Source organism: Coregonus clupeaformis, chromosome 32 (genome assembly GCF_020615455.1).
Source record: "Coregonus clupeaformis isolate EN_2021a chromosome 32, ASM2061545v1, whole genome shotgun sequence".
Taxonomy (NCBI): Eukaryota; Metazoa; Chordata; class Actinopteri; order Salmoniformes; family Salmonidae; genus Coregonus; species Coregonus clupeaformis.
Window position 1 is genome coordinate 6,129,495 of NC_059223.1, and position 24,516 is coordinate 6,154,010.

The 24,516-nt window shown below is 44.8% G+C and overlaps 1 protein-coding gene and 1 long non-coding RNA gene across 2 annotated transcripts; both read left to right on the forward strand.

Moving 5' to 3' along the window:
- The first annotated feature begins 8,889 nt into the window (after nt 1–8,889).
- Nucleotides 8,890–15,585, forward strand: LOC121548402. Its single transcript, XR_005996644.1, has 3 exons — nt 8,890–9,063; nt 14,850–14,989; nt 15,538–15,585. It is a non-coding gene; the product is annotated as an uncharacterized LOC121548402 (long non-coding RNA).
- Nucleotides 15,586–15,698: 113 nt separating this feature from the next.
- Nucleotides 15,699–20,933, forward strand: LOC121548436 (semaphorin-7A-like). Its single transcript, XM_041859870.2, has 11 exons — nt 15,699–15,793; nt 15,884–15,977; nt 16,067–16,186; nt 16,287–16,429; nt 16,664–16,842; nt 17,014–17,122; nt 17,254–17,425; nt 18,267–18,382; nt 19,170–19,315; nt 20,018–20,094; nt 20,225–20,933. The coding sequence occupies exons 1-11, from the start codon at nt 15,791–15,793 to the stop codon at nt 20,587–20,589; spliced, it is 1,524 nt and encodes a 507-aa protein (XP_041715804.1). The 5' UTR covers nt 15,699–15,790; the 3' UTR covers nt 20,590–20,933.
- Nucleotides 20,934–24,516: the final 3,583 nt, after the last annotated feature.

Consider the following 24,516-nt stretch of genomic DNA (forward strand, 5'->3'; position numbering starts at 1 on the left):
TATTCCTTTATTGTGAATTATTTTATTATTTTAGACTATGTAGCCTATAGTTTCCCTCCCCCCCCCAATTTTTTTAAAATTAATTAATCAATTAATTTATTCATCAATTTACTTATTTATTCATTTTATTTTATTTTATTTTACCAAATTATTGATTAGTGGCAATCTTACCACATCCGATCAGGAAAAGTAAATGAAAGTAGTCAACTTCAGAGCAATCCAAAAATAAAGACCTCTAATCCTGCAACACTACAGTACTCACAAACCCCATTGCTTAATAAGCACCCAATTACCTTAATTTTACAGAATAATGTCAGTGCTCGATTTCCCCACTCAACTCTAATCAAACCCACTCATGCACAAAAACTCCAAAATGCAATTCTTAATTACATCAATTGATCAGTCTGTTGCCAAGTCCTTGTCAAATTGTCATAACATCAAATATGCTAGGCACCCAAAATATCCTCTATGGGAAGGTAAGTTTTGTGAATAGAACAGTACTAGCCTTGATTTGACTTGATCCGTTGCAGCACACTCTGTCGCATGATGCACTCGTCAGCACTTCCTCTCTCTCTCTGTCTCCTCCTTCTTATCGTCTCTCATATCACAGAAGAACAAAGAAACAGACAATAATTTAGTAGTTTATGCACTCACTGAGTTATTTCAACCATTCAATATTCCTCCGTTCACATTCGCTCTAAGAAATAAGCAAACAACTTAACTCAGGAATAGTATAAATAGCTCAATAACATTTTATTTTATTTATTTATTTTATTTTTTTAATCCGCCAACATATCTCTCATTTATCAATTCAATAGATCTCAATAAAATAGTTTCATCATTAAGCAACAGCCTATTTAACAAACAGAACACTTTATTAGTGTTTAAATCTCCTCCACCCTCTCTGTTTGCTCTGAGTATGTGTCTCACAGCAGCTCAGTGCAGGCAGGGGAGTGGCACATTTGCTCTACGTAACTCTAAACTCATAAAATCACACGCATGCGTAGTACATTCACCAGTGCGATTTCAGAGTGGAAAGAGCTCTCAAGCAGCTCTCTCCCAGCCTAAACAACAGAAAGTAAACAGTCCCGCTGTACCTCCGTTCTTTCCCCTCATAGACAAACAGTAACTCACAAACCAACATAAAACATAGAACACAAATCCTACTCTCTTCTACACACACACATATACAGTTTAAGAGGCTTATTTCCGTTCCTAAGGACCTCTAAGCATGCTACTATCATCGCGCCATTTTTTTTCCTTTGTCCCTAAATTTTTGCTACCTCGAGTTCCGCGGATATTCAATGAGCGGTTACATCAAACATATAATTAGTCAACTATAAGTTGAGCGGTAACTTACAATCGAATGTATATACCACTACCCACAGTCCCCGGGACTGACCTAAACCCACCTAATGTGCTTTTAGGATTTTCGGCCCATCCTAATGATCGCCTCGTTAGAGGGCTTTCCTAGATTCGTGATGCCCTAATTTGTATACATTTACCTTAGTTCCTGGCCTTTCCTTCATTGTATTATTTTTGAATTTTATTCAAGCAAAATATCCCTATAGACACTCCCCCCTGTTTGCGTTGTTACCAGCGCAAACACATTTAGAAATTTAGAACGGACTCCTATCCCACAGCAAATAACAGCAAAGCACACACGCAAGTTCTTAACGGTGCATTCATTCAACGCACACACACACAGACACATGAACTGACCAGTGCCCAAAGTAGTGAGAAAACTCACCCTTATCTGCCGGACTCTGGAGCGAGAGTCAGCTCGGCGCCCATGAATGGAACGCTGAGAAAAGACGCAACACGACCAAATACCTCATCGCCATTTTGTGGTGTCGAGAAAACGATGCTATTTATGCTGTGAAAACAAGGAAATCCGCTGACACTGTACTTTGATTATAAAGGTTTATTCCATCAAAGGATTCCAGCGTCAATTTACAGATATCTGCCGATATCTGGAGAATAACCGGCTCCAATCTGTAATATGTTATTCTCCCCCTCCTCTGTTTTAACCTAGTATTTATAATCTTTAACATGATATGGGTGGTTTCCCCTACAGACAAATCCCATGACTCCACACAACATACTTCCTCTGTTCTAGATTGCCCCTATAAAACTACTCCCCAGATGCTCCCCTTAAGCTGAGTCAACATCCTCTAAAACCATTTGAAACCATTAGCAAAGTCATAAATTCCTCAGATACCACAAGGGTCTTAGGGGTCAAGCCACATTTCTTCAGCCTCCTGAGGTTGAAGAGGCACTGTTGCGCCTTCTTCACCACACTGTCTGTGTGGGTGGAGTATTTCAGATTGTCAGTGATCTGTACGCCGAGGAACTTGAAGCTTTTCACCTTCTCTACTGCGGTCTTGTCGATGAAAAATGGCGAGGGCTGCCTCGCTTTTAGTCCTTAGGAAACTTTGCAGTATTTTGTTTTGTTATGTATTATTTCTTACATTGTTAGCCCAGAAAATCTTAAGTGTTATTACATACAGCCGGGAAGAACTATTGGATATCAGAGCGGCGTCAACTTACCAGCACTACGACCAGGAATACGACTTTCCCGAAGCGGATCCTTTGTCCGCACCACCCAGGGCATTTTAACTGATTCCAGAGGCAGACCCAAAACAACGCCACCGGAGGAGGCGCGCACACCACCCATCGCATCCGAGTATCTTACTCGCTAATGTCCAGTCCCTAGATAACAAAGTTGACGAGATCAGGGCAAGGGTTGCTTTCCAGAGAGACATCAGGGATTGTAACATACTCTGTTTCATGGAAACATGGCTCTCTCGGGATATACTGTCCCCGTCCATACAGCCACCTGGGTTCTCAGTACATCCTGCCGACAGGAATAAACATATTTCCGGGAAGAAGAAAGGTGGGGGTATATGTTTCATGATTAACGACTCATGGTGTAATTGTAACAACATACAAGAACCCAAGTCATTTTGTTCACCTGACCTAGAATTCCTCACAATCAAATGCTGACCGTATTATCTCCCAAGAGTATTCTCTTCGGTTATTGTTATAGCCGTGTATATCCCCCCCTCAAGCCGATACCCCAACGGCCCTCAAGGAACTTCACTGGACTTTATGCAAACTGGAAACCATTTATCCTGAGGCTGCATTTATTGTAGCTGGGGATTTTTAACAATGCAAATTTGAGAAAAAGGCTACCTAAATTCTATCAGCATATTGACTGTAGCACTCGCGCTGGAAAAACACTGGACCATTGTTACACTAACTTCCGCGATGCATACAAGGCCCTCCCCCACCCTCCTTTCGGCAAATCTGACCACGACTCGATTTTGCTCCTCCCTTCCTATATGCAGAAACTCAAACAGGAAGCACCCGTGCTAAGGACTATTCAACGCTGTTCTGACCAATCAGAATCCACGCTTCAAGATTGTTTTGATCACGCGGACTGGGATATGTTCCGGGTAGCCTCTGAGAATAATGTAAACGTATACGCTGATTCGGTTTATAAGGAAGTGTATAGGAGATGTTGTACCCACTGTAACTATTAAAACCTACCCTAATCAGAAACCGTGGATAGATGGCAGCATTGGCGAAAAACTGAAAGCACAAACCACCGCATTTAACCATGTCAAGGTGACGGGGAATATTGCAGAATACAAACAGAGTGGTCGTTCCCTCCGCAGGGCAATCAAACAGGCAAAACGTCAATATCGAGACAAAGTGGAGTCGCAATTCAACGGCTCAGACACGAGACATATGTGGCAGGGTTTACAGACAATCATGGACTACAATGGGAAAACCAGCCATGTCGCAGACACCGACGTTTTGCTGCCAGACAAGCTAAACAAGTTCTTTGCCCGCTTTGAGGATAACACAGTGCCACCGACGCGGCCAGCTACCAAAGACTGTGGGCTCTTCTTCTCCGTGGCCGACGTGAGTAAGACATTTAAACGTGTTAACCCTCGCAAGGATGACGTCCCAGACGGCATTCCTAGCTGTGTCCTCAGAGTATGCGCAGACCAGCTGGCTGGTGTGTTTACGGACATATTCAATCTCTCCCTATCCCAGTCTGCTGTCCCCACATGCTTTAAGATGGCCACCATTGTTCCTGTACCCAAGAATGCAAAGGTAACTGAACTAAATTACTATCACCCCGTAGCACTCACTTCTGTCATCATGAAGTGCTTTACCTGTCACTCTAGTCACCCATTTCAATTTGCTTACCGCCCCAATACACTTCTGTAATTACAGACCGCAATTACTACCAGGTACATGTTGTTATCACACTGTAACTAGTTGTTACACTTAACTACAATACTTGTTACAGAGTATTTACACTGTAATAAGGACCGCTTAAAAGGTAGTGTTACCAAATGGATGATTTTGACCGCTTGGAACTTTTGGAAATGAAGCTTCTCCTCACGCCCGTGCCATTTTCCTCCTGAAATGATTACTAACTTTATCCTCATTATGTAAAGAATGAAATGATGAATGGAAAGTTGAATCCGCACCCTCCTGAATTTATTACAAATATATTACGATTATTGTTTTAGTTCATGGTTATTGTCCATAATTGTCTGTTACACCATTATTGTGCCAGCCCTACGCACAAATTCATGCTCAATGTTTGAGTAAAGCTGTGCCTCCAAGAAAACATCTATGTAATGAGAAAACTTGACATCAATTTGCTCTTTTTCATCTTGTCATGTGCCTTGGAAAAGATATGATGATCATCATGTGATTCTTCTCTATAACAAGCTGAGACCCACATAACTTTTACATCTACAGTTCAGTGTGCTGCATCTGCTATTTTATGGCAGTGTGATATGGTCTGAGCTGTTTAAATGTAGCCTATTTACATGATTACTACTGTATATGACACAGAATATTTTATGGGGAACCAATATTTTATTTATTTCCTGTGTGTAATCTGCCAAAAAGGATGTGACTCAGAGAGTTGTGATGATAACATAGGCTAGTTATGTCTGCTTTTCCCTATTTCAGCAGCCATCCATTGCACCACCTATAGTAAATACAAAAGCAGGACTTTATTATACTGAACAAAATTATAAACGCAACATGTAAAGTGTTGGTCCCATGTTTCATGAGCTGAAATAAAAGATCCCAGAAGTTTTACATAAGCACAAAAAAAGTATTTCTCTCAAATACGGTGCACAAATCTGTTTACGTCCCTGTTAGTGAGCATTTCTCCTTTGCCAAGATAATCCATCCACCTGACAGGTGTGGCATATCAAGAAGCTGATTAAACAGCATGATCATTACACAGGTGCACCTTGTGCTGGGGACAATAAAAGGCCACTCTAAAATGTGCAGTTTTGTCACATAACATAATGCCACAGTGTCACGCCCTGGCTCTGGGGACTCTAGTATGTTGAGCCAGGGTGTGAGTTTTCATGTGTGTTGGTTCTAGTTGTTGTATATCTATGTTGGCCAGGGTGGCTCCCAATCAGAGACGGCTGTAGCTCGTTGTCTCTGATTGGGAGTCATACTTAGGTAGCCGTTAGGCATTCATTCATTGTGGTTTCTTGTTCCGTGTTGGTTTGTGTATGTAACCAGGGATGTCACGTTTTCGTTTTTGTTCGTGTGATCATTATCTAAATAAATATGTTCGCATTCAACGCTGCGCCTTGGTCCTCCTCTCTTAACGACGATCGTGACAGAAGAAACCACCAAGACTGGACCAAGCAGCGTGTCCAGGAGCCATCGCCAGGGAGATCTCTAGCAGATCTCCTTCGCCTCCTCGACTGGGTCAAGCCGGGTGAGGAAGAGAAGGGCTTGACATGGAAGCAGAAGGGCGAAAGGCTGGCGAGGGACATGGAGACCTGGTCCACGGGTAGGAGAGACGCCCAGAAAATGTTTAGGGGGGGGGCTAACGCCGTGGACGACGGGCCAGCAGGAGACCGCGGCAGAGCGGCCCAGCGGGTTGGCAGAGGAGGCCGCCAGGTTACGGGGGCCACTGGTCGAAGAGGGGATGGAAGGTGTAGAGGCACGGCGAGAGGTACTGGGGTGTGTTACCAGTCCGGTCCGGCCCATTCCAGATCCCTGCGTAGGACCAGTGGTGTGTGTCCCCAGTACGATCCGGCCTGTTCCTGCTCCCCGCACCAGGCCAATGGTGCGCGTCGTCAGCCCGGCTCGGCCCGTTCCTGCTCCCCCGCACCAAGTCAGTGGTGCGCTCGTCAGCCCGGCTCGGACCGTTCCTGCTCCCCGCACCAAGTCAGTGGTGCGCTTCGTCAGCCCGGCTCGGCCCGTTCCTGCTCCCCACACCAAGTCAGTGGTGCGCTTCGTCAGCCCGGCTCGGCCCGTTCCTGCTCCCCGCACCAAGTCAGTGGTGCGTTTCGTCAGCCCGGTTCGGCCCGCTCCTGTTCCCCGCACCAAGTCAGGGGTGCGTTTCATCAGCCCGGCTCGGGACGTTCCTGCTCCCCACACCAAGCCAGTGGTGTGCGTCGTCAGTCCGGCACAGCCCGTGCCTGTTCCACTGGTGCCTGGTTCAGCACGGGTCAGCTGCTTCACGCCGGAGCTAGAGCAATCCGCTCCACCAGTGTGCAGTCCAGCTCCGGTCAGCAGGGCCAGACCGGACCAGGGGTACCTTGGGGGGTTAGAGAGCGAGTGGGGATCATGCCTGGAGCCGGATCCGCCACCAAGGCGGAGTGCCCACCCGGTCCCTCCCCTGTGGTATTTGGTTGGCGCGGTCGGAGTCCGCGCCTTTAGGGGGGGGTACTGTCACACCCTGGCTCTGGGGACTCTAGTATGTTGAGCCAGGGTGTGAGTTTTCATGTGTGTTGGTTCTAGTTGTTGTATATCTATGTTGGCCAGGGTGGCTCCCAATCAGAGACGGCTGTAGCTCGTTGTCTCTGATTGGGAGTCATACTTAGGTAGCCGTTAGGCATCCATTCATTGTGGTTTCTTGTTCCGTGTTGGTTTGTGTATGTAACCAGGGACGTCACGTTTTCGTTTTTGTTCGTGTGATCATTATCTAAATAAATATGTTCGCATTCAACGCTGCGCCTTGGTCCTCCTCTCTTAACAACGATCGTGACACACAGATGTCTCAAGTTTTGAGGGAGCATGCAATTGGCATGCTGACTGCAGGAATGTCCAACAGAGCTGTTGCCAGAGACTTGTTCATTTCTCTACCAAAAAACGTAGTTTTAGAGAATTTGGCCGTACATCAAAGTGGCCTCATAACCGCAGACCACTTGTAACCATGCCAGCCCAGGACCTCCACATCCGGCTTCTTAACCTCCTGGATCATCTGAAGAGGGGGAGGGGGAGTGCTGAGGAGAATTTCTGTCTGTAATAAAGCCCTTTTGTGGGGAAACCCATGGCGGCCCCCCTGCCCAGTATAGATAATTTTCTAATACAAATGTTGTGAAATGATAAAGGTAAAACATAGTAAACATGATTGATACTTTGTAATCCAGATGCATGCCTGAATAGTGAATATAGTCAATGCAGTGTGTAACTGTTCTTTAATGTGTGTATGTATATTATTTTTTAAGAATGTGTCTGAGTCATGCCACCAATATAATAGGTTAAGAGACAGAGGCCCAACCTAGAGAAGAGCACATAGCCCTTGTAAGGGATTTTGGAAAATGATGGTGGTGTGGCACTGAAATATGTTAATAATGTGCATATAAGGGAGTAACTGTGTAGGTTTTACACTGGGGTGGGGGGGCAGGTTTTACACTGCCCCCCCACCCCATCCTTTTTACGCTGCTGCTACACTGTTAAGTATTTATGCATAGTCACTTTAACTCTACCCACATGTACATATTACCTCAACTACCTCAACTAGCCGGTGCCCCCGCACATTGACTCTGCAACGGTAACCCCTTGTATATATAGCCTCCCTACTGTCACTTTATTTTACTTCTGCTCTTTTTTTTCTCAACACTTTTTTTGTTGTTGTTTTATTTTTACTTTTTTTGTTTAAAATAAATGCACTGTTGGTTAAGGGCTGTAAGTAAGCATTTCACTGTAATGTCTGCACCTGTTGTATTCGGCGCATGTGACCAATAAAATTTGATTTGATTTGATTTGATTTTATAAACATGACTATGCATTGATTCTGTGTAAAAGGAGAGCTCAGAGTCAGGGCAGGCAGTTGCTCCATGGACCAGCATGGCTTTGTTGCGCTATAATAAAGAATATTCTGAATTCACAAGCTCAGGTTTTTTGAGAGATACCTTTGAGTTAAATTTTTCTACCACAACAGTCATGTGAAATCCATAGATTAGGGCCTAATTTATTTATTTAAATTGACTGATTTCCTTCTATGAACTGTAACTCAGTAACATCTTTGAAATTGTTGCATGGTGCGTTTATATTTTTGTTTAGTATAGTTTATTACACCTACCTGTATCGTGCACTAAAATGACAAATGCGCTCATTATGATCCTGTGCTATGAATGTAGCCCAAACCCCCTTGGCTTTTGATGACAGCTCAGCTCATTTTCCAGTTTAAACATAATTAAGATTTGCCCTAATTAAGTTCATGTATTATATTCTGTGCACCTGGGTCGGAAGAGAGTAAGAGACTACTGTTTAGTCTATACTAGTGTAGCCTTCTCTGAATTTAGGCTACATAATATGCACATCTAGCGGGTAGGAATTCGCACCTATAGGGGCCAATAGAAGGTTCTCAAAAAGTAAAGACATCGCTTCGCATGACGGACGATACAAATCAAGTGCGTAGTCTATCAAAAATATTACTGAGCTCACTACAGAGCAATTAAGCTACTTTTAGGCTACTGTACCTGTACCTGTTTCCCCAAGTGGAAATGAAGCAGAGAGAAAGAGGCGTATCTCTGATGAAGTTGAAGAGTGAAGACTAGACTAGACGGAAGACCCGACTATATAGACCCCAACCTTGTGTTGTAGCATAGGCTAAAACAACGCGCCTACAGTTTCAAGTAATGAATTGCCGAGAGCCTCAGAGAAGCGTGAGTCCGCTCGTCCTCTATGCAGTCTTTTTAGGACAATTATTTTTTTCGCTGAATGCTTCGGACTTTACCCACAAACCGAGGGTGACATTGACAGACAAAGGTAAAGTAATCTTTTTATTTTAAATCATTAGTAAAATTATTGAATGATGACAGCAGGGGTTGAATGATTCGGCATATTAGGAGTTGATTTATATTCAATACTAAAATATCTGGAGGAAAAGTGTATTGAGTCCACAATAGCCAAAAGGACCCGACTCTCTATCACGTTCCTCTCATGATTTGGAACTGTGCTATCAAAGACCAGACTGGTCTCATAGACTATACGTAACATAGTAAAAGTAAATCCGGGATACTAAAATTAGTACGTTTTATATGTTATGTTTGGTATGGTTACATAAGACAGAAGATTACTTAAGGCAGAAAAAAATTAGGGTGGGTGGATGTGTAACGCGAATGTCTAGCAACCCAAAGGTTGCATCTTAAAATCTCATTACAGACAACTTTAGCATTTTAGCATCTTTGCAACTACTTACTACTTTTTAGCTACTTTGAAACTACTTAGCATGTTAGCTAACCATTCCCCTAACCTTAACCCTTTAACCTAACTCCTAACCCTAACCTCTAGCCTAGTTAACGTAAGCCAGCTAGCTAACATTAGCTTTAGCCACCTAGCCACCGTTAGCTAACGTTAGCCACTACAACTTGGAATTTGTAACATATCATACGTTTTGAAATTTGTAAGAAGTTGTATATTTAGCAAATTCATAACATATTGGACAATTGCAAACTGTAGCATATTGTACGAATTGGAATTTGTAACATATCATACGAATTGAAAATCATAACATATCATACGAAATGGATGATGGAAATCCACAAATTAATACATACCATACCAAACGTAACATATTAAATGGAGTGTTGTGGAGTTACGTACAGAATAATACGAAATGCTCTGAGACCACGTTGCATAGACAGTATAGTCTCAAAGATTTGTATATCTTAACCAAGAAAGACCATAGACCTTCCTTTCAAATGGGAACAAATTAGTCATAGTGGGTAGAACAAACATGGAGGTGGGCAGAGCCAAGCACGAGCTAGCAAGATCCTATTGGCGCATTCTAGCATGGGGATGCGCATATTTCCATTAGGGAATGCCTACTCTGTGAAGTGCGCGTGTGCAATAACTCAATTTGCCTTTGCGCTCCTTCGAAACAAAGCTATTTTTTAAAACTTTGGCAAAGAGTAAAGTCTACAAAACATAGTCCACTCTGTTCGTAACATATTCTAGTTTTGGGAACAGAAAATTGTATTGAGATCAAATGTTTCATTGATGAGAAAATTAGCAGAATTTCGGCCAACATGCATATCATTCCATCTTCTCCCACTGCTTCTTTTTTTTTATGGGGGGTGGGGTAAGAAGGATTACTTTATACTTTTCCAGGTATTCCTTAAAGAGGTAGGGTTTCAAGTGTCTCGGGAAGGTGGTCAGTGACTCCACTGTCCTGGCATCGTGGGGGAGCTTGTTCCACCATTGGGGTGCCAGAGCAGCGAATAGCTTTGACTGGGCTGAGCGGGAACTGTGCTTCCGTAGAGGTAGGGGAGCTAGCAGGCCAGAGGTGGATGAACGTAGTGCCCTCGTTTGGGTGTAGGGTCTGATCAGAGCCTGAAGGTAAGGAGGTGCCGTTCCCTTCACAGCTCCGTAGGCAAGTACCATGGTCTTGTAGTAGATGCGAGCCTCAAATGGAAGCCAGTGGAGTGTGCGGAGGAGCGGGGTGACATGAGAGAACTTGGGAAGGTTGAACACCAGACGGGCTGCAGCGTTCTGGATAAGTTGTAGGGGTTTAATGGCACAGGCAGGGAGCCCAGCCAACAGCGAGTTGCAGTAATCCAGACGGGAGATGACAAGTGCCTGGATTAGGACCTGTGCCGCTTTCTGTGTAAGGTAGGGTCGTACTCTGCAAATGTTGTAGCGCATGAACCTGCAGGATCGGGTCACCGCTTTGATGTTAGCGGAGAACGACAGGGTGTTGTCCAGGGTCACGCCAAGGTTCTTTGCACTCTGGGAGGAGTACACAATGGAGTTGTCAACCGTGATGGCGAGATCATGGAGCGGGCAGTCCTTCCCCGGGAGGAAGAGCAGCTCCGTCTTGCCGAGGTTCAGCTTGAGGTAGTGATCCGACATCCACACTGGTATGTCTGCCAGACATGTAGAGATGCGATTCGCCACCTGGTTATCAGAAGGGGGAAAGGACAAAATTAATTGTGTGTTGTCTGCGTAGCAATTATAGGAGAGAGCATGTGATGATATGACAGAGCCAAGTGACTTGGTGTATAGAGAGAATAGGAGAGGGCCTAGAACTGAGCCCTGGGGGACACCAGTGGTGGGAGCACGTGGTGCGGAGACAGATTCTCGCCACGCCACCTGGTAGGAGCGACCTGTCAGGTAGGACGCAATCCACGAGTGAGCAGCGAGCACTTGTAGGCGATGTCATGGCGACGTTGGCTAGCTAAACTCATGCGTAGAACACGTCATCGAGTCTAACGGTCATCTGCAGGCCGTCAAATCAAAGGCACTCCTTCGATATAAAGTTGTTTTTGACAGAAATTAAAATGTGTCATTTTGTCACTTTCACAAGGTTGGAGTAATAACATGTTCAACTACTTAAAGACATTTCACTTCTCTCATTGACTTCTCAAACCCCAAACCACAGCCTGGTCTTCTTGGTCTGTGTCTTCTTCTTCTTCAATGAGGTTTAACGGCAGTTGGCATCCAATTTGTTGCATTACAACTCCCTTATATTTTGCTTGAAAAATAAAATAAAATAAAGAAATACCCTACCATCTAACACTACACTCACAAATTCTAAATTATTATTAATAATTAACACCACCCTTCTACACTATTTATATATATTCATTCCTACCTCATGCCCTCAACCTGAAATGATGGGACATCACCACTTAACACTCCCTGTAACTATTCTGATGTCAAGTCTCGCACACCCAAATACCTTTCTGCAGCTGCCACCACAACCTCAATTTTCTTCGACTTGCGTTCCATCCCTGTAGTACAATTAATAACCATTGCTATTACCGCTAAAAATCAAATCTTACTGAAACATATATCACTTGTTGGCCTATCCCTCTGTACTGTTATAAATCTACTACTCTCACCACTCCCCCCCCCTTGAACCCTCTTCCTCTACTTTCTTCACTGCCTCAGCATATGACAACTTCTTCACTACTCTTACCCTGGAAACCTCAACCTGCTTCTCTCACACGGGACATTTCTGATCCCCAGCCCCATGGCCACCCCTACAATTAGCACATACCATTATTTTCCCCAATGCTACACATTCCTTTGTTTCATGCCCTTCTACACACTTCTCACACCTTGGAACCTCCCTCCTACATACTGCTGCCACATGCCCATGTCACCTGTAACATCGTAATGTATTCGGCACATAAACTTGTACAGGATAACGTATATATATCCTAACTTCACTTTGTCAGGTAAAGACTCAACTTCAAAACTCAAAAGAACAGACAATGACTCTTCTGTTTCCCCACTCTCGCCACCCTGTTTGCGTCGCACCAAACAACGAGCATCACATCAGTTGATTCTCGTTGTCAGGCTGTCCACATTTTGGCATAGCACCGTTCCGACTCAAGGGAGAGAAATGAAAGAGAGTAGGATCCTTTTTGCGCTTCTCCAAAAGTACAAGAACATGAAACATATTTCTTACCTTTGTCATTAGAACAAAAACAATTCATACTCATACAAGCCTACATTAATACTGAGCTTGAACATTTAACTTGGAATGTACATGCGATATCATACAGCCCTTCACAGTGGTGAGATAAAGGGATAGTAGGCCTATAATAATATGGGAATCTGCTATGCTACGGTAAAGATAGAAGGATAAACTCATCTGGCACAACATGAAACATTAACTCTATTCAAATTCAGTCACTGGTTACCTTCTTTTATTTAACTCTGACAATATCAGTATACACTGTGTGTACAAAACATTAGGAACACCTGCTCTTTCCATGACATAGACTGACCAGGTGAAAGCTATGATCCCTTATTGATGTCACTTGTTAAATCCACTTCAATCAGTGTAGATGAAGGGGAGGAGACAGGTTAAAGAAGGAATTTTAAGCATCGAGACAATTGAGACATGGATTGTGTATGTGTGCCATTCAGAGGGTGAATGGGCAAGAAAAATATGTATGTGTCTTTAAACGGGGTATGGTAGTAGATGCCAGGCGCACCGGTTTGTGTCAAGAACTGCAATGCTGCTTGGTTTTTCACAATCAACAGTTTCCTGTGTGTATCATAAATGGTCCACCACCCAAAGGACATCCAGCCAACTTGACACAACTGTGGGAAGCATTGGCGTCAACATGGGCCAGCATCCCTGTGGAACACTTTCGACAGCTTGTAGAGTCCATGCCCTGGCGAATTAAGGCTGTTCTGAGGGCAAAGGGGGGTGCAACTCAATATTAGGAAGGTGTTCCTAGTATTTTGTACACTCAGTGTTCACTACATGACCAAAGGTATGTGGACACCTGCTCGTCGAACATCTCATTCCGAAATCATGGGCATTAATTTGGAGTTAGTCCCTGCTTTGCTGCTCCAGTCCTCTGGGAAGGCTTTCCACAAGATGTTGGAACATTGTTGCGGGGACTGGCTCGCAGTCGGCTTTCCAATTCATCCCAAAAGTGTTAGATGGGGTTGAGGTCAGGGCTCTGTGCAGGCCAGTCAAGTTCTTCCACACCGATCTCGACAAACCATTTATGTATGGACCTCGCTTTGTGCACGGGGGCATTGTCATGTTGAAACAAGAAAGGGCCTTCCCCAAACTGTTGCCACAAAGTTGGAACCACAGAATCATCTAGAATGTCATTGTATGCTGTAGCGTTAAGAATTCCTTTCACTGGAACTAAGGGGCCTAGCCCGAACCATGAAAAACATCCCCAGACCATTATTCCTCCTCCACCAAACTTTACAGTTGGCACTATGCATTCGGGTAGGTAGTGTTCTCCTGGCATCCGCTAAACCCAGATTTTTCCGTCGGACTGCCAGATGGTGAAGCGTGATTCATCACTCCAGAAAACACGTTTCCACTGCTCCAGAGTCCATTGGCGGCGAGCTTTACACCACTCCAGCCGACGCTTGGCATTGCGCATGTTGATCTTAGGCTTGTGTGCGGCTTCTCGGCCATGGAAACCCATTTCATGAAGCTCCCAATGTTCTTGGGCTGACGTTGCTTCCAGAGGCAGTTTGGAACTTGGTAGTGAGTGTTGCAACCGAGGACAGACCATTTCTATGCGCTACGTGCCTCAGCACTCGGCGGTCCCGTTCTGTGAGCTTGTGTGGCCTAGCACTTCACGGCTGAGCCGTTGTTGCTCCTAGATGTTTCCACTTCACAATAACAGCACTTACAGTTGACCGGGGCAGCTCTAGCAGGGCAGAAATTTGACAAACTGACTTGTTGGAAAGGTGGCATCCTATGACAGTGCCACGTTGAAAGTCACTGAGTTCTTCAGAAAGGCCATTCTACTGCCAATGTTTGTCTATGGATATTTTATAGCTGTGTGCTCGATTTTATACACCCGGTGTGGCTGAAATAGACGAATCCACTAATTTAAAGGGGTGTCCATATACTTTTGTATATATAGTGTATGTGGCCCATGAGGGATTCAAACCCACAATCCAGGTGTTGCCTGTACCTTGCTTCTAAACCCACTTAGCCAATGGAATCATGGTTTCCAATAAGTCTTCCTAGTTCCAGAAGTTCCAGAGTGTAATCTCAATGAACACATCTCCAGTCCAGTCATATGTTTACTTAATGATTTATATCTCTGTGTCCTCAGATGTGAGCTTTCTAAGAATCCATCTGTCTGGGAATAACAACCATATAGAGCTCCTACAGGGCCCTCAAGACAACATAGTATACGCTGCAGGCCCTAGAAACATGTTCCAGACAAACTTCCACAGTTTGACCTCTATAAAGGTTGTATGACTGAGTTACTTGTGTATTGTGTTGCTTTATATTGATTTAGCTCTATTCAGGTTGTGCTCTAAGTAGGATTGTCCAATTCAGTTGCTGTAATGTAATTGATGGTAATAACAGAGGGAGGGTTATTGATATTGTTACAGTAAATATTTAGCTAAACAGTCCTTCCCCTCTTACATACTGTAGACTAGATTATGTTGAAATGGATGTATTGAACATTGTACTCTACATGTACAGATGTAGGATCTTAATTTGATCACTCTTATGTTACTGAGAATTTCACTGCACATCAGGAAATGCAAACTTGTAGTATATTCAAGGTTTAAAAAGGGTTTTAAAGTTAGTAATTTCCACTTTAAAATATCACATTATTTGCCCTAACGAAAAATGTATCAACGCCTTCAAAAAATGTCCATTAATTATAATCCACCTAATAATTCACATGTCCTGTTGCTGCATGAGTATTTTCCTGCTGTATTAAACTGGCTCAAATTAAGATCCTACATCTGTACCTGTACAATAATTTTTTATGATTGCCTTTGCAGAGTCCTGTGTTTGGAGAGGGATGTAGAAGTAATGATCCCGCAACACCAGTGAGTATCTGAGAGGATGTTGGTTTTATAGTACAGTTCATAACTAAAGTTGCACATAGAATAATTTGCATACAACCATGTAACACAGTTCTGTTTTGTACTTCAGCACTGTCACTATAACATCACTGTTTTACACAAGACTAAAGATCCAAACCAACTGTTCCTGTGTGGAACCAATGGACAACAACAGACATTGTGCTGTTACATGGTATGGGACATACTTTTCATTATATAAGTACACATTACTTCTGATACTTTTTTGCCATTGGCGTGTTGACACAAAACTATTCCACTGCAGAACCCATCAGACGACCCGTTTAACTGCACTCGATCCAAGGGCACCAAAAACATTCAACAACACATAAATGAAAGCGAGCCATCGCTCCTCATTGGTGAGGAAAATGTCTCATTGGAAAACATGACTCTATAATATGACCTAATGTTCATGACTGGTTATTGAGCTAATGTGTTGTGTCTCCAGGTTCTGCTGAAGTAGAGGAATTCTACACCACTCACTCAGGCAAAGAGGGTTCCGTGGGGATCCACAGGTTTGGGAAGTACAGACTATGGACAGAAAAAAGTGGAACAGGTATGGATCAGGGTGAGAGAACAAGGCGTGGCCTGACATTGTTTTGTTTAGTACTGTATATCTGATCAGACTGTCCATTGAATGTAATTATTTCTCCTGTTCTTTTCCTTAGAACAGAGATATGTGAGTTTGGTGGCTAGCGGGCAGAGAGAGGATCGTCTGCAGGACAGACTATACGCCTTCTACATAGAGAAGAACCGAGACCCGAGTTTAGACTCTGATCTCTGGGTTCCCCGGGTTGCTCAAGTCTGCATGGTAAGCACTACAAACATGAATGTAGAACATGAATCATGCCTGCAGTGTATGTAATCACCAGTGCTGCAGTTTAGTTCAGAAAATATTTGTAGATCTTTCATATGTGGCACCACTCCATTTCTGCCCATTTAAGCCCTTAATTAAGACTATTTTCATTGGGGGCTCCTTTAAGTGGTGTGTGCACTTGCCCACTGTGATTATCTTAGCATGTCCGTGGTTGGATGTGTGTTCCAGGCCGATCTTGGAGGACCTAAGTCCTATCTGCAGTTCAGGTGGACCTCCAAGTTGAGTACCAGGCTCTTCTGTGGAGACCATGACAGCAGGCTGTACTTCACCCAGCTAGTGGACGTGAACACTGTTCTGGGAGACAGGTGGCAGGATACCAGGGTCTACGCACTCTTCAGGAATGGCTGGTAGGACGACATGCTGTAGATAGATCATAATGGACCTTAGTAACATACACAAATCAGCAATAACAACATAACAGGCGCTTCACTGAAAGCAGATGTTGTGAAACATTGTGAAAGAGATCTTTAGTAAGGGGGTATAGTTGAAACTTGCTGAGCTCTGTGTCTATCCCCTAGGGGTATGAGTGCTGTATGTGTCTACACCATAGCAGATATTGACCGCATCTTTAAAACTTCCAACTTCAAGGGACACACAGGGCCCGTTACAAACCCACGACCTGGGGAGGTATGCTCAACAATATACTCAACTTTCTAGTCAGCTCTACTCCTTTACTCTGTATGTCTACAATATTGGACTATATTCTGTGTATATCTTTGTATGTTGAAGTATACATAAAAGTGTCCATCCTCTTGTAGTGTGTTAAAGACAGCACTAAACTCCCCATAGAAGTCCTGAAGATGGTGGACAAGCGTTCAGAGATGGAGGAGTGGGTCACCAGTGGGCCTCTCCTGGTCACTCACCGCCATTACCACCACATCCGCATGGATAGAGTCCAAGGCAAATGGAATGTCCTGTTTCTGTCTCTAGGTGAGAAGTTTTGATCTCTAGATGATGATTCACAAATGATCAGTCTGAAAGGAATGACGGGAAACCTTAGCCTTCGGAGATGTTTGGAGACCTTTAACATACACCTCTTATGACCCTGCAGCAAGTGATGATAGGGAGCTGTATCGTGTTTATGTACAGTAGGAATGTGGATGAGATGAGAAAGTTTCCATCTTATAATCACACCAGTTTCAAGAGACAGAGGCTTTCAGAAGGTTGAAATACTATTGACCATTCATGGTACTAGAGGGTGTAAAATGACACTTTCTTTCACGCTGACTGACTGACACTGATCTTTTGTAAGGTGTAAAAAAAAGGCCTGTCTGAACAGTTTATTTTGAACTTTAAAAAAGAGAAGTAACTAAGTGGAAGTATAGTCTTATCACACTGTGCTAGGAAACCAGAGTTCCCATCATTGCACTCAAATTGGCACACAGAGACTTAACCCTAACTTGAGATTCACGCCTGCACAACAGTTTGTAGGGTGTGCTTAGTGTCAGAGAAGTACAACCCGGACATGAGACTGATGAATGTAATTGAAGTACAGTATCAGAAGCATTACTGTAGCAATAGTCATAGATACTCATAGATATGTATCCTCAGGGTGAGTCTATGCCCCACCATGCATCTGTACTGTGAGTGGTATAATATATGACTGGAGGATGTCTCAACGTTATGATGAAACATTTAAAGGACTGTTGACATTTCTTATCCACACCTTTTTTTTGTAATGTTTGACTCTCACTCATATCCTCAATGATCGGTGACTGCTGTTTGACAATGGCTGTGTGTGTGTGTGTGTGTGTGTGTGTGTCTACACTAGAGAATGGAGGGATTCATAAGGTTCTGGAGAGGGATGGTCAGGCCTTCGTCATCGCTGAGTTACAACCTTTTAACTACAGGGCACACGTCCTCAGTATGATGTTACACTCCTCAACGGTGAGTCAAGGAACACAGCCCACACAGAAACCTCCCCATTGAGATCCAACAGTGGTAGCAATGTAGTAATAAAACATGGAGTGGAATAGACAATAGTCAAAGAGATCCCTTTCATACCATGTTTTAAACATGTGGATCAGTTATTTGATCATGGCTGAACGTTTGATGATTCAACTACAGATGTTGTTGTCCTTTAAAATGCATTCCGTCTGCATATCATTTGACGGCATTGTGGATTTAGTTTAATAATAAGTATTGGCCACAGGTTTGAAATTGCATGCCTCATTCAAATACACAGAATGTTGTAGGCTGTTACATTATATCCATCTCCAATGCGCCCACATCGGAAGGTGGTTTCCAAAATCTGACCACACTTTGTCCCAGAGGTCTGAACGGGAGGAGAGAGATAATAGACATGAACAACTGCAACCATAACACCTATATTTATATCTCTATAATAATATTGTAGAAGAAGTGGTGTTCTAATTGTAAGCCAGTAACTTTCTTCTGCAGTCAACAGTCATTGTTCCAGTATTCCCTACAATATTAGAATAAAGGGTTCCAATAGGGTTCTTCGGCTGTCCCCATAGGAGAACCCTTTTTGGTTCCACATAGAACTATTTTGGGTTCCATGTAGAACTCTCTGTGTAAAGGGTTCTACATGAAACTCAAATGGGTTCTACCTGGAACCAAAAAGGGTTCTTCAAGGGGTTCTTCTATTAGGTTCTAGATAGCACCTTTTTTTCTAAAAGTGTACTTGTAATGTTCTTGTGGTGTTGTGTTCCAGGCAAAGCTGTATGTGGCCTCCAGCAAAGAGCTGGTTCAGATTGGCCTGGGCAGCTGTGTTCAGTATGGAGCCCAGTGTGAAGACTGTGTCTTGGCCAGAGACCCTTACTGTGGCTGGGACGGCCATCGCTGCACCACAGCTACAAAGTAAGACCAAGCACAGCCTGCTTTCAGCTTATAGCATCCGCTGTATAGATATTTAATGATAGTGATTTGAAAATAGATTTCTCATTAATGGTTATCAACATATTGGTTTCCTCTCTGTGGTTTCCTGTGAGTCTTATACAGTTTTGTTTTAACACTTCATAGTGTTTGTCAAAAATGCAAATATAGAGTGGTGCATTAGTTTGGCCATTATGCTAGACCTTATTTTCCATCAGTTCAGCTCAACATGGCCAGAGGTAGTTTTTCCAGAATGATGTATACACACATGGCCCTTGTTCAAACAAATGTGGTGTCAGATGAGGCCATGAAAGCAAACAAAATATACTTCATTTGATTAAACGTGACATACTTACAAGTATGTCTGCAGTGTGTGTCAGAGGAAAATGTTAGTTCTCACTTCCTCACTCTGATCCCCACCTGCTGTTAAAAAGTATACTACACTTCCTCCTCTACACTCCCCCCAAACATGCACACACGCTACACACACACGATACTACACACCACCTTGTCGTGTAGTCAAATGCTCTATGCTCCGTTGGTGTGATACTATGTGGTTTCAGTACAGCTCCTCTGTTTCAAAGAACTATCTCTCTGCCAACCACAAGGTAGATACCCTACTGTACAATAAACCGGTACATTTGCTGGTTGAGACTCCTTGACTCATATATTCTTGTCTTTTTACAGTGATACAATTCAGGATGTGGAGAATGGGAACCATCAGGTATGCAGCAACATATCCAGAGGATTTACTGCAAGTAAAGGTGTGTAGTGTGTTACAGCCATCCTTGTATAAATACAAACCCCTTATTATGACCAAGTACTATAATAAAGGATGGATACCATCCACAATGGTTAGCTATGGAAGTCTAAAAAGCAATGTTTTGCTCTTAGATTACTTTCCAGGGTCATCAGTTGGCGCTGAAGATGGAATCAGAGTCCCTCTATCTTCAAAGTACTTCCTCCATTGCCCAACCTTGTCCAGCCACGCTGAGTACAGCTGGAGGCACCATGGCAACACCACAGCAACGCCGTGCATCTCCACAGAGTCAGAGGACCAGTGTCTCCTGCTAATAGAGAGCATGGGCCCTGAGCAGCAGGGAACATACAGCTGTGTGTCTGAGGAGAGGGGCTACCGCAGGACCCTGGTGCAGTACCAGTTACAGCTGGACAGGGGGGTCACAGGCCTGGCCTCTCACCACCTACCCTTTCCTGGTCTGGGTCTGGTACTACTACTGGTCCTGACTTTGCTCTGCTAGCATCAGCTCTATGGACTATCACCCCAGCCCTATGACCGAGCTGACTTGACTTGGACATGCCTGTCAAAAAACAGAACGCTGTAGAAGTTAAAGCAACTGCACTTGTGTTGAGTTAAGGATTTATCTGGAGGAATTGGCCTCATGTGTTTAATTATCGTGCTATGTTTTCTAATATGAAACTTTGCAGGAGTTTGAAATATTTTATGTGACAATCTGAATGTTCAGTATATTGCAAAAACAGACAAATACTTTTTTAATTTAATGTTACATTTTAGAAATATATATTTTTTACTTAACTTTTAAGTTTCTTGCTAACAGCATTATAGTTGTAAATATATATATTGTGATGTCACGAGAGGCTGTGTCCTGGAGGGACGTTACATCCCCCTGAGGTGGCTGCAAACCCAGACAGCTATGGCTCCATCTGCTGGTATGGTTGGGAACTCCACCCCTCTATGGCCAATCTTCCCACGCAGCTGAAACAAATGAGGAGCTGATGAGCTGAAGGTGTGGGAAGGGAAGAGACACAGTCTCCAACCTGGGCTCTCTGGAGGACAAGAGTGCTGCACGTCCACTTCCATGAGGAATATAAGGATTTGGAGATACTTACCTTTGGGAAATACTCACCTTTGGATATATGCACCTGTGGAAATACGTGAGAGACATTTGGAAGGACTTTTTTGCTGGGTTGGCCACTAGCTGCAACGTGGACTACAGTAAGGCTGGGGAAAAGTTATCTGAGCGAGTGAGAATTATGATTTTGGATGTGGAAGAGACATCCCTGAACTGTTAACCCTTAAAGAGCCACAAGAGAACAGAATTTTGTTATATTTTCGTTAATTTCCCAAGACCTATAATAAAATCCTTGTTTTGTTTGAACCTTGTCTCCTTGCACTACTTGAGCAATCCCGCTGAAAGCTGTGTAGCCTCTCGTGACGTCACAGATGGTGGAGAATGCGGGCACGCTCAAGCGTTAATAGTGCATGTCAGAGGAGGATACCGAAGGTTTGATCACCCAGTTTTCCAAGTTGGCCGTAGGCTCCCCGCCCGACTGAAATGGAGGACATATTGAAAGCCCTTGTTGCTGGCCAGCAAGCCCAGATGCAAGCAAACGTGGCTCTCTTGGAGGAGCAAAAGAAAGCCAACCTTCTGAAGGCAGAGGAATTGCAGTTGCAGAGACAGAGGGTTGTCCAAAATACCCGCCCAATAAAGGCAAGTGACTTTATATCTAAGATGGGAGCTACCGATGACATTGAGGCATACCTGCATGCATTTGAGGCCACGGCCACTAGGGAAGCCTGGCCCAAGCAACAGTGGGTTGGTCTGTTAGGCCCCTTTCTAACCGGGGAATCACTGAATGCTGTCCGGGACCTGGGCCCTGACCAGGTTACTGACTATGATGCCCTGAAGTCTGAGATCCTCAGCAGATATGGACTCACAAAGTTTGGTATGGCCCAGCGCTTTCACAGCTGGACCTTCCAACCAGACCAACCTCCTCGGGCGCAGATGCATGAACTTGTCCGAATCGCAAGGAAATGGCTGGATCCGCAGAGGAATATAGCAGCGGCGGTGGTGGAGGCCGTTGTGGTGGATCGTTACCTACGCGCCCTGCCTTATGAGGCAAAACGGTTCATCAGTCAACAGGCCTTGACCACGGCTGATCTGACCGTGGAAGCTGTGGAAAAGTACCAGGCCACAGCGGAGATGCTGAATGCTTCCCGAAAAAGACCCCAGGAGGGCGGCCCCACCACAAATGGGAAGAACCCGTCCAAAGGACCCCAAGGTCTCGAACCCAGCCACGTCAGGACTTATCCCCGGCTCCAGGGGGAGCCAGAAACCAGGCGGGTCCAAGAAGAGTACACCAGGAGGGGGAAACTCGACAGTGTTACCGGTGTGGGGAGATGGGACATATCTCCTGGCAGTGTGGGAAACCAGCCGATGAACCTATGCCCACTGCGGAGTCCTCCAGCTCAGCACCCACACACCGTTTTGCCTCGCTCTTGGGAGTCGTAGATGGCGGCCCAGATCGACCCCCCCACCTGCCCGGTAACTGTGAATCACCATGATGTGGAGGCCTTACTGGATTCTGGTAGCCGGGCCACCCTGGTGCGTAAGGATTTGGTGGGCCCAACGTGTCTGACCCCGGGGAAAGTCCTCCCAGTTTCCTGTGTCCATGGGGACACCAGAGAATACCCCATTACTGAACTTACAATGACCAGCACACGGGGAACCATACACACGACGGCGGGGGTGGTTGATTCCCTCCCCGTCCCTGTCCTAATTGGGACGAGACTGCCCAGCCTTTTACCCACTCTGGAGAGAGTCTCAGGAGAGGATAACCCGAGTACCTCGGAAACGGAGAGGCAAGACTCATCCTGGGAAGGCTCCGGTGCAATCCTCCGAGTTACTCACTCCCGCCCGGGCTCTGATAGGGATGGCAGGTGCCCAGACCGACACAGAGACGGAGGTACAGAATCTGGACAAAGAACTGTCTGGTCTGAAGGGGACCGCTGAGAGGTATCGTTTGTTAAAGCAACAGTTAGACATGAAGACAGAAGAGTTAGATATCCTCCAGGCTAAACTCCAACAGAGCTCCTTCCCTAAGCAACAGGGAGGAGCTGGAGAGGCTGCGCAGGACCATCGAGGAGTGTGAGGAGACCCTGCGCAGTAGTAAGGAGGTCCAGAAGAAGGCAGAGGAGAAGTACAAGGTGTTGGAGAACAAGATGAAGAATGCGGAGGCAGAGAGAGAGAAGGAACTGAAAGCTGCTCAACAGAAGCTAAACTCTGCTAAAACCAAGGCTGATGCGTTCAGTAAGAAACTCAAGGAGAGACAACAGGAGGCTGAGTCCCTGGTCCTAGAGTTGGAGGAGTTGAAGAGAGAGCAGTCTGGCAAGCACCACGGCAATGCGGACGCCCTCTCCCGGCGTGATGCCTTCTTCGCTGCCTTTACCCCGACGAGGACGTCGGTCCCGAGGAGGGGGATGTGTGATGTCACGAGAGGCTGTGTCCTGGAGGGACGTTACATCCCCCTGAGGTGGCTGCAAACCCAGACAGCTATGGCTCCATCTGCTGGTATGGTCGGGAACTCCACCCCCTCTATGGCCAATCTTCCCACGCAGCTGAAACAAATGAGGAGCTGATGAGCTGAAGGTGTGGGAAGGGAAGAGACACAGTCTCCAACCTGGGCTCTCTGGAGGACAAGAGTGCTGCACGTCCACTTCCATGAGGAATATAAGGATTTGGAGATACTTACCTTTGGGAAATACTCACCTTTGGATATATGCACCTGTGGAAATACGTGAGAGACATTTGGAAGGACTTTTTGCTGGGTTGGCCACTAGCTGCAACGTGGACTACAGTAAGGCTGGGGAAAAGTTATCTGAGCGAGTGAGAATTATGATTTTGGATGTGGAAGAGACATCCCTGAACTGTTAACCCTTAAAGAGCCACAAGAGAACAGAATTTTGTTATATTTTCGTTAATTTCCCAAGACCTATAATAAAATCCTTGTTTTGTTTGAACCTTGTCTCCTTGCACTACTTGAGCAATCCCGCTGAAAGCTGTGTAGCCTCTCGTGACGTCACAATATATATATATATATATTTTTTTGATGTATTACTTATTTATATGTATTATTAAATGATTAATATATAATTAGAGTGAGCTACAAAGGTATTGGGAGAGTGACACATGTTTTGTTGTTTGTACTCCAGGAAATGATACAATGATTATGAGGTTAAAGTGCAAGGGGACGGGGGACAGGGGATGGGGGACGGGAGACGGGGGGACGGGGGACGGGGGGATGGGGGGACGGGAGACGGGGACGGGGGATGGGGGGACGGGGGGACGGGGAGACGGGGGACGGGGGATGGGGGACGGGGGGACGGAGACGGGGGACGGGGGACGGGGGACGGGGGACGGGGGGAT

Coding starts and splice junctions, on each gene's coding strand:
- LOC121548436 (XM_041859870.2), top strand. Junction 15,978..16,066: donor CGAGCCATCGCTCCTCATTG/GTGAGGAAAATG, acceptor TTGTGTCTCCAG/GTTCTGCTGAAGTAGAGGAA. Junction 16,187..16,286: donor TGGAACAGGTATGGATCAGG/GTGAGAGAACAA, acceptor TCTTTTCCTTAG/AACAGAGATATGTGAGTTTG.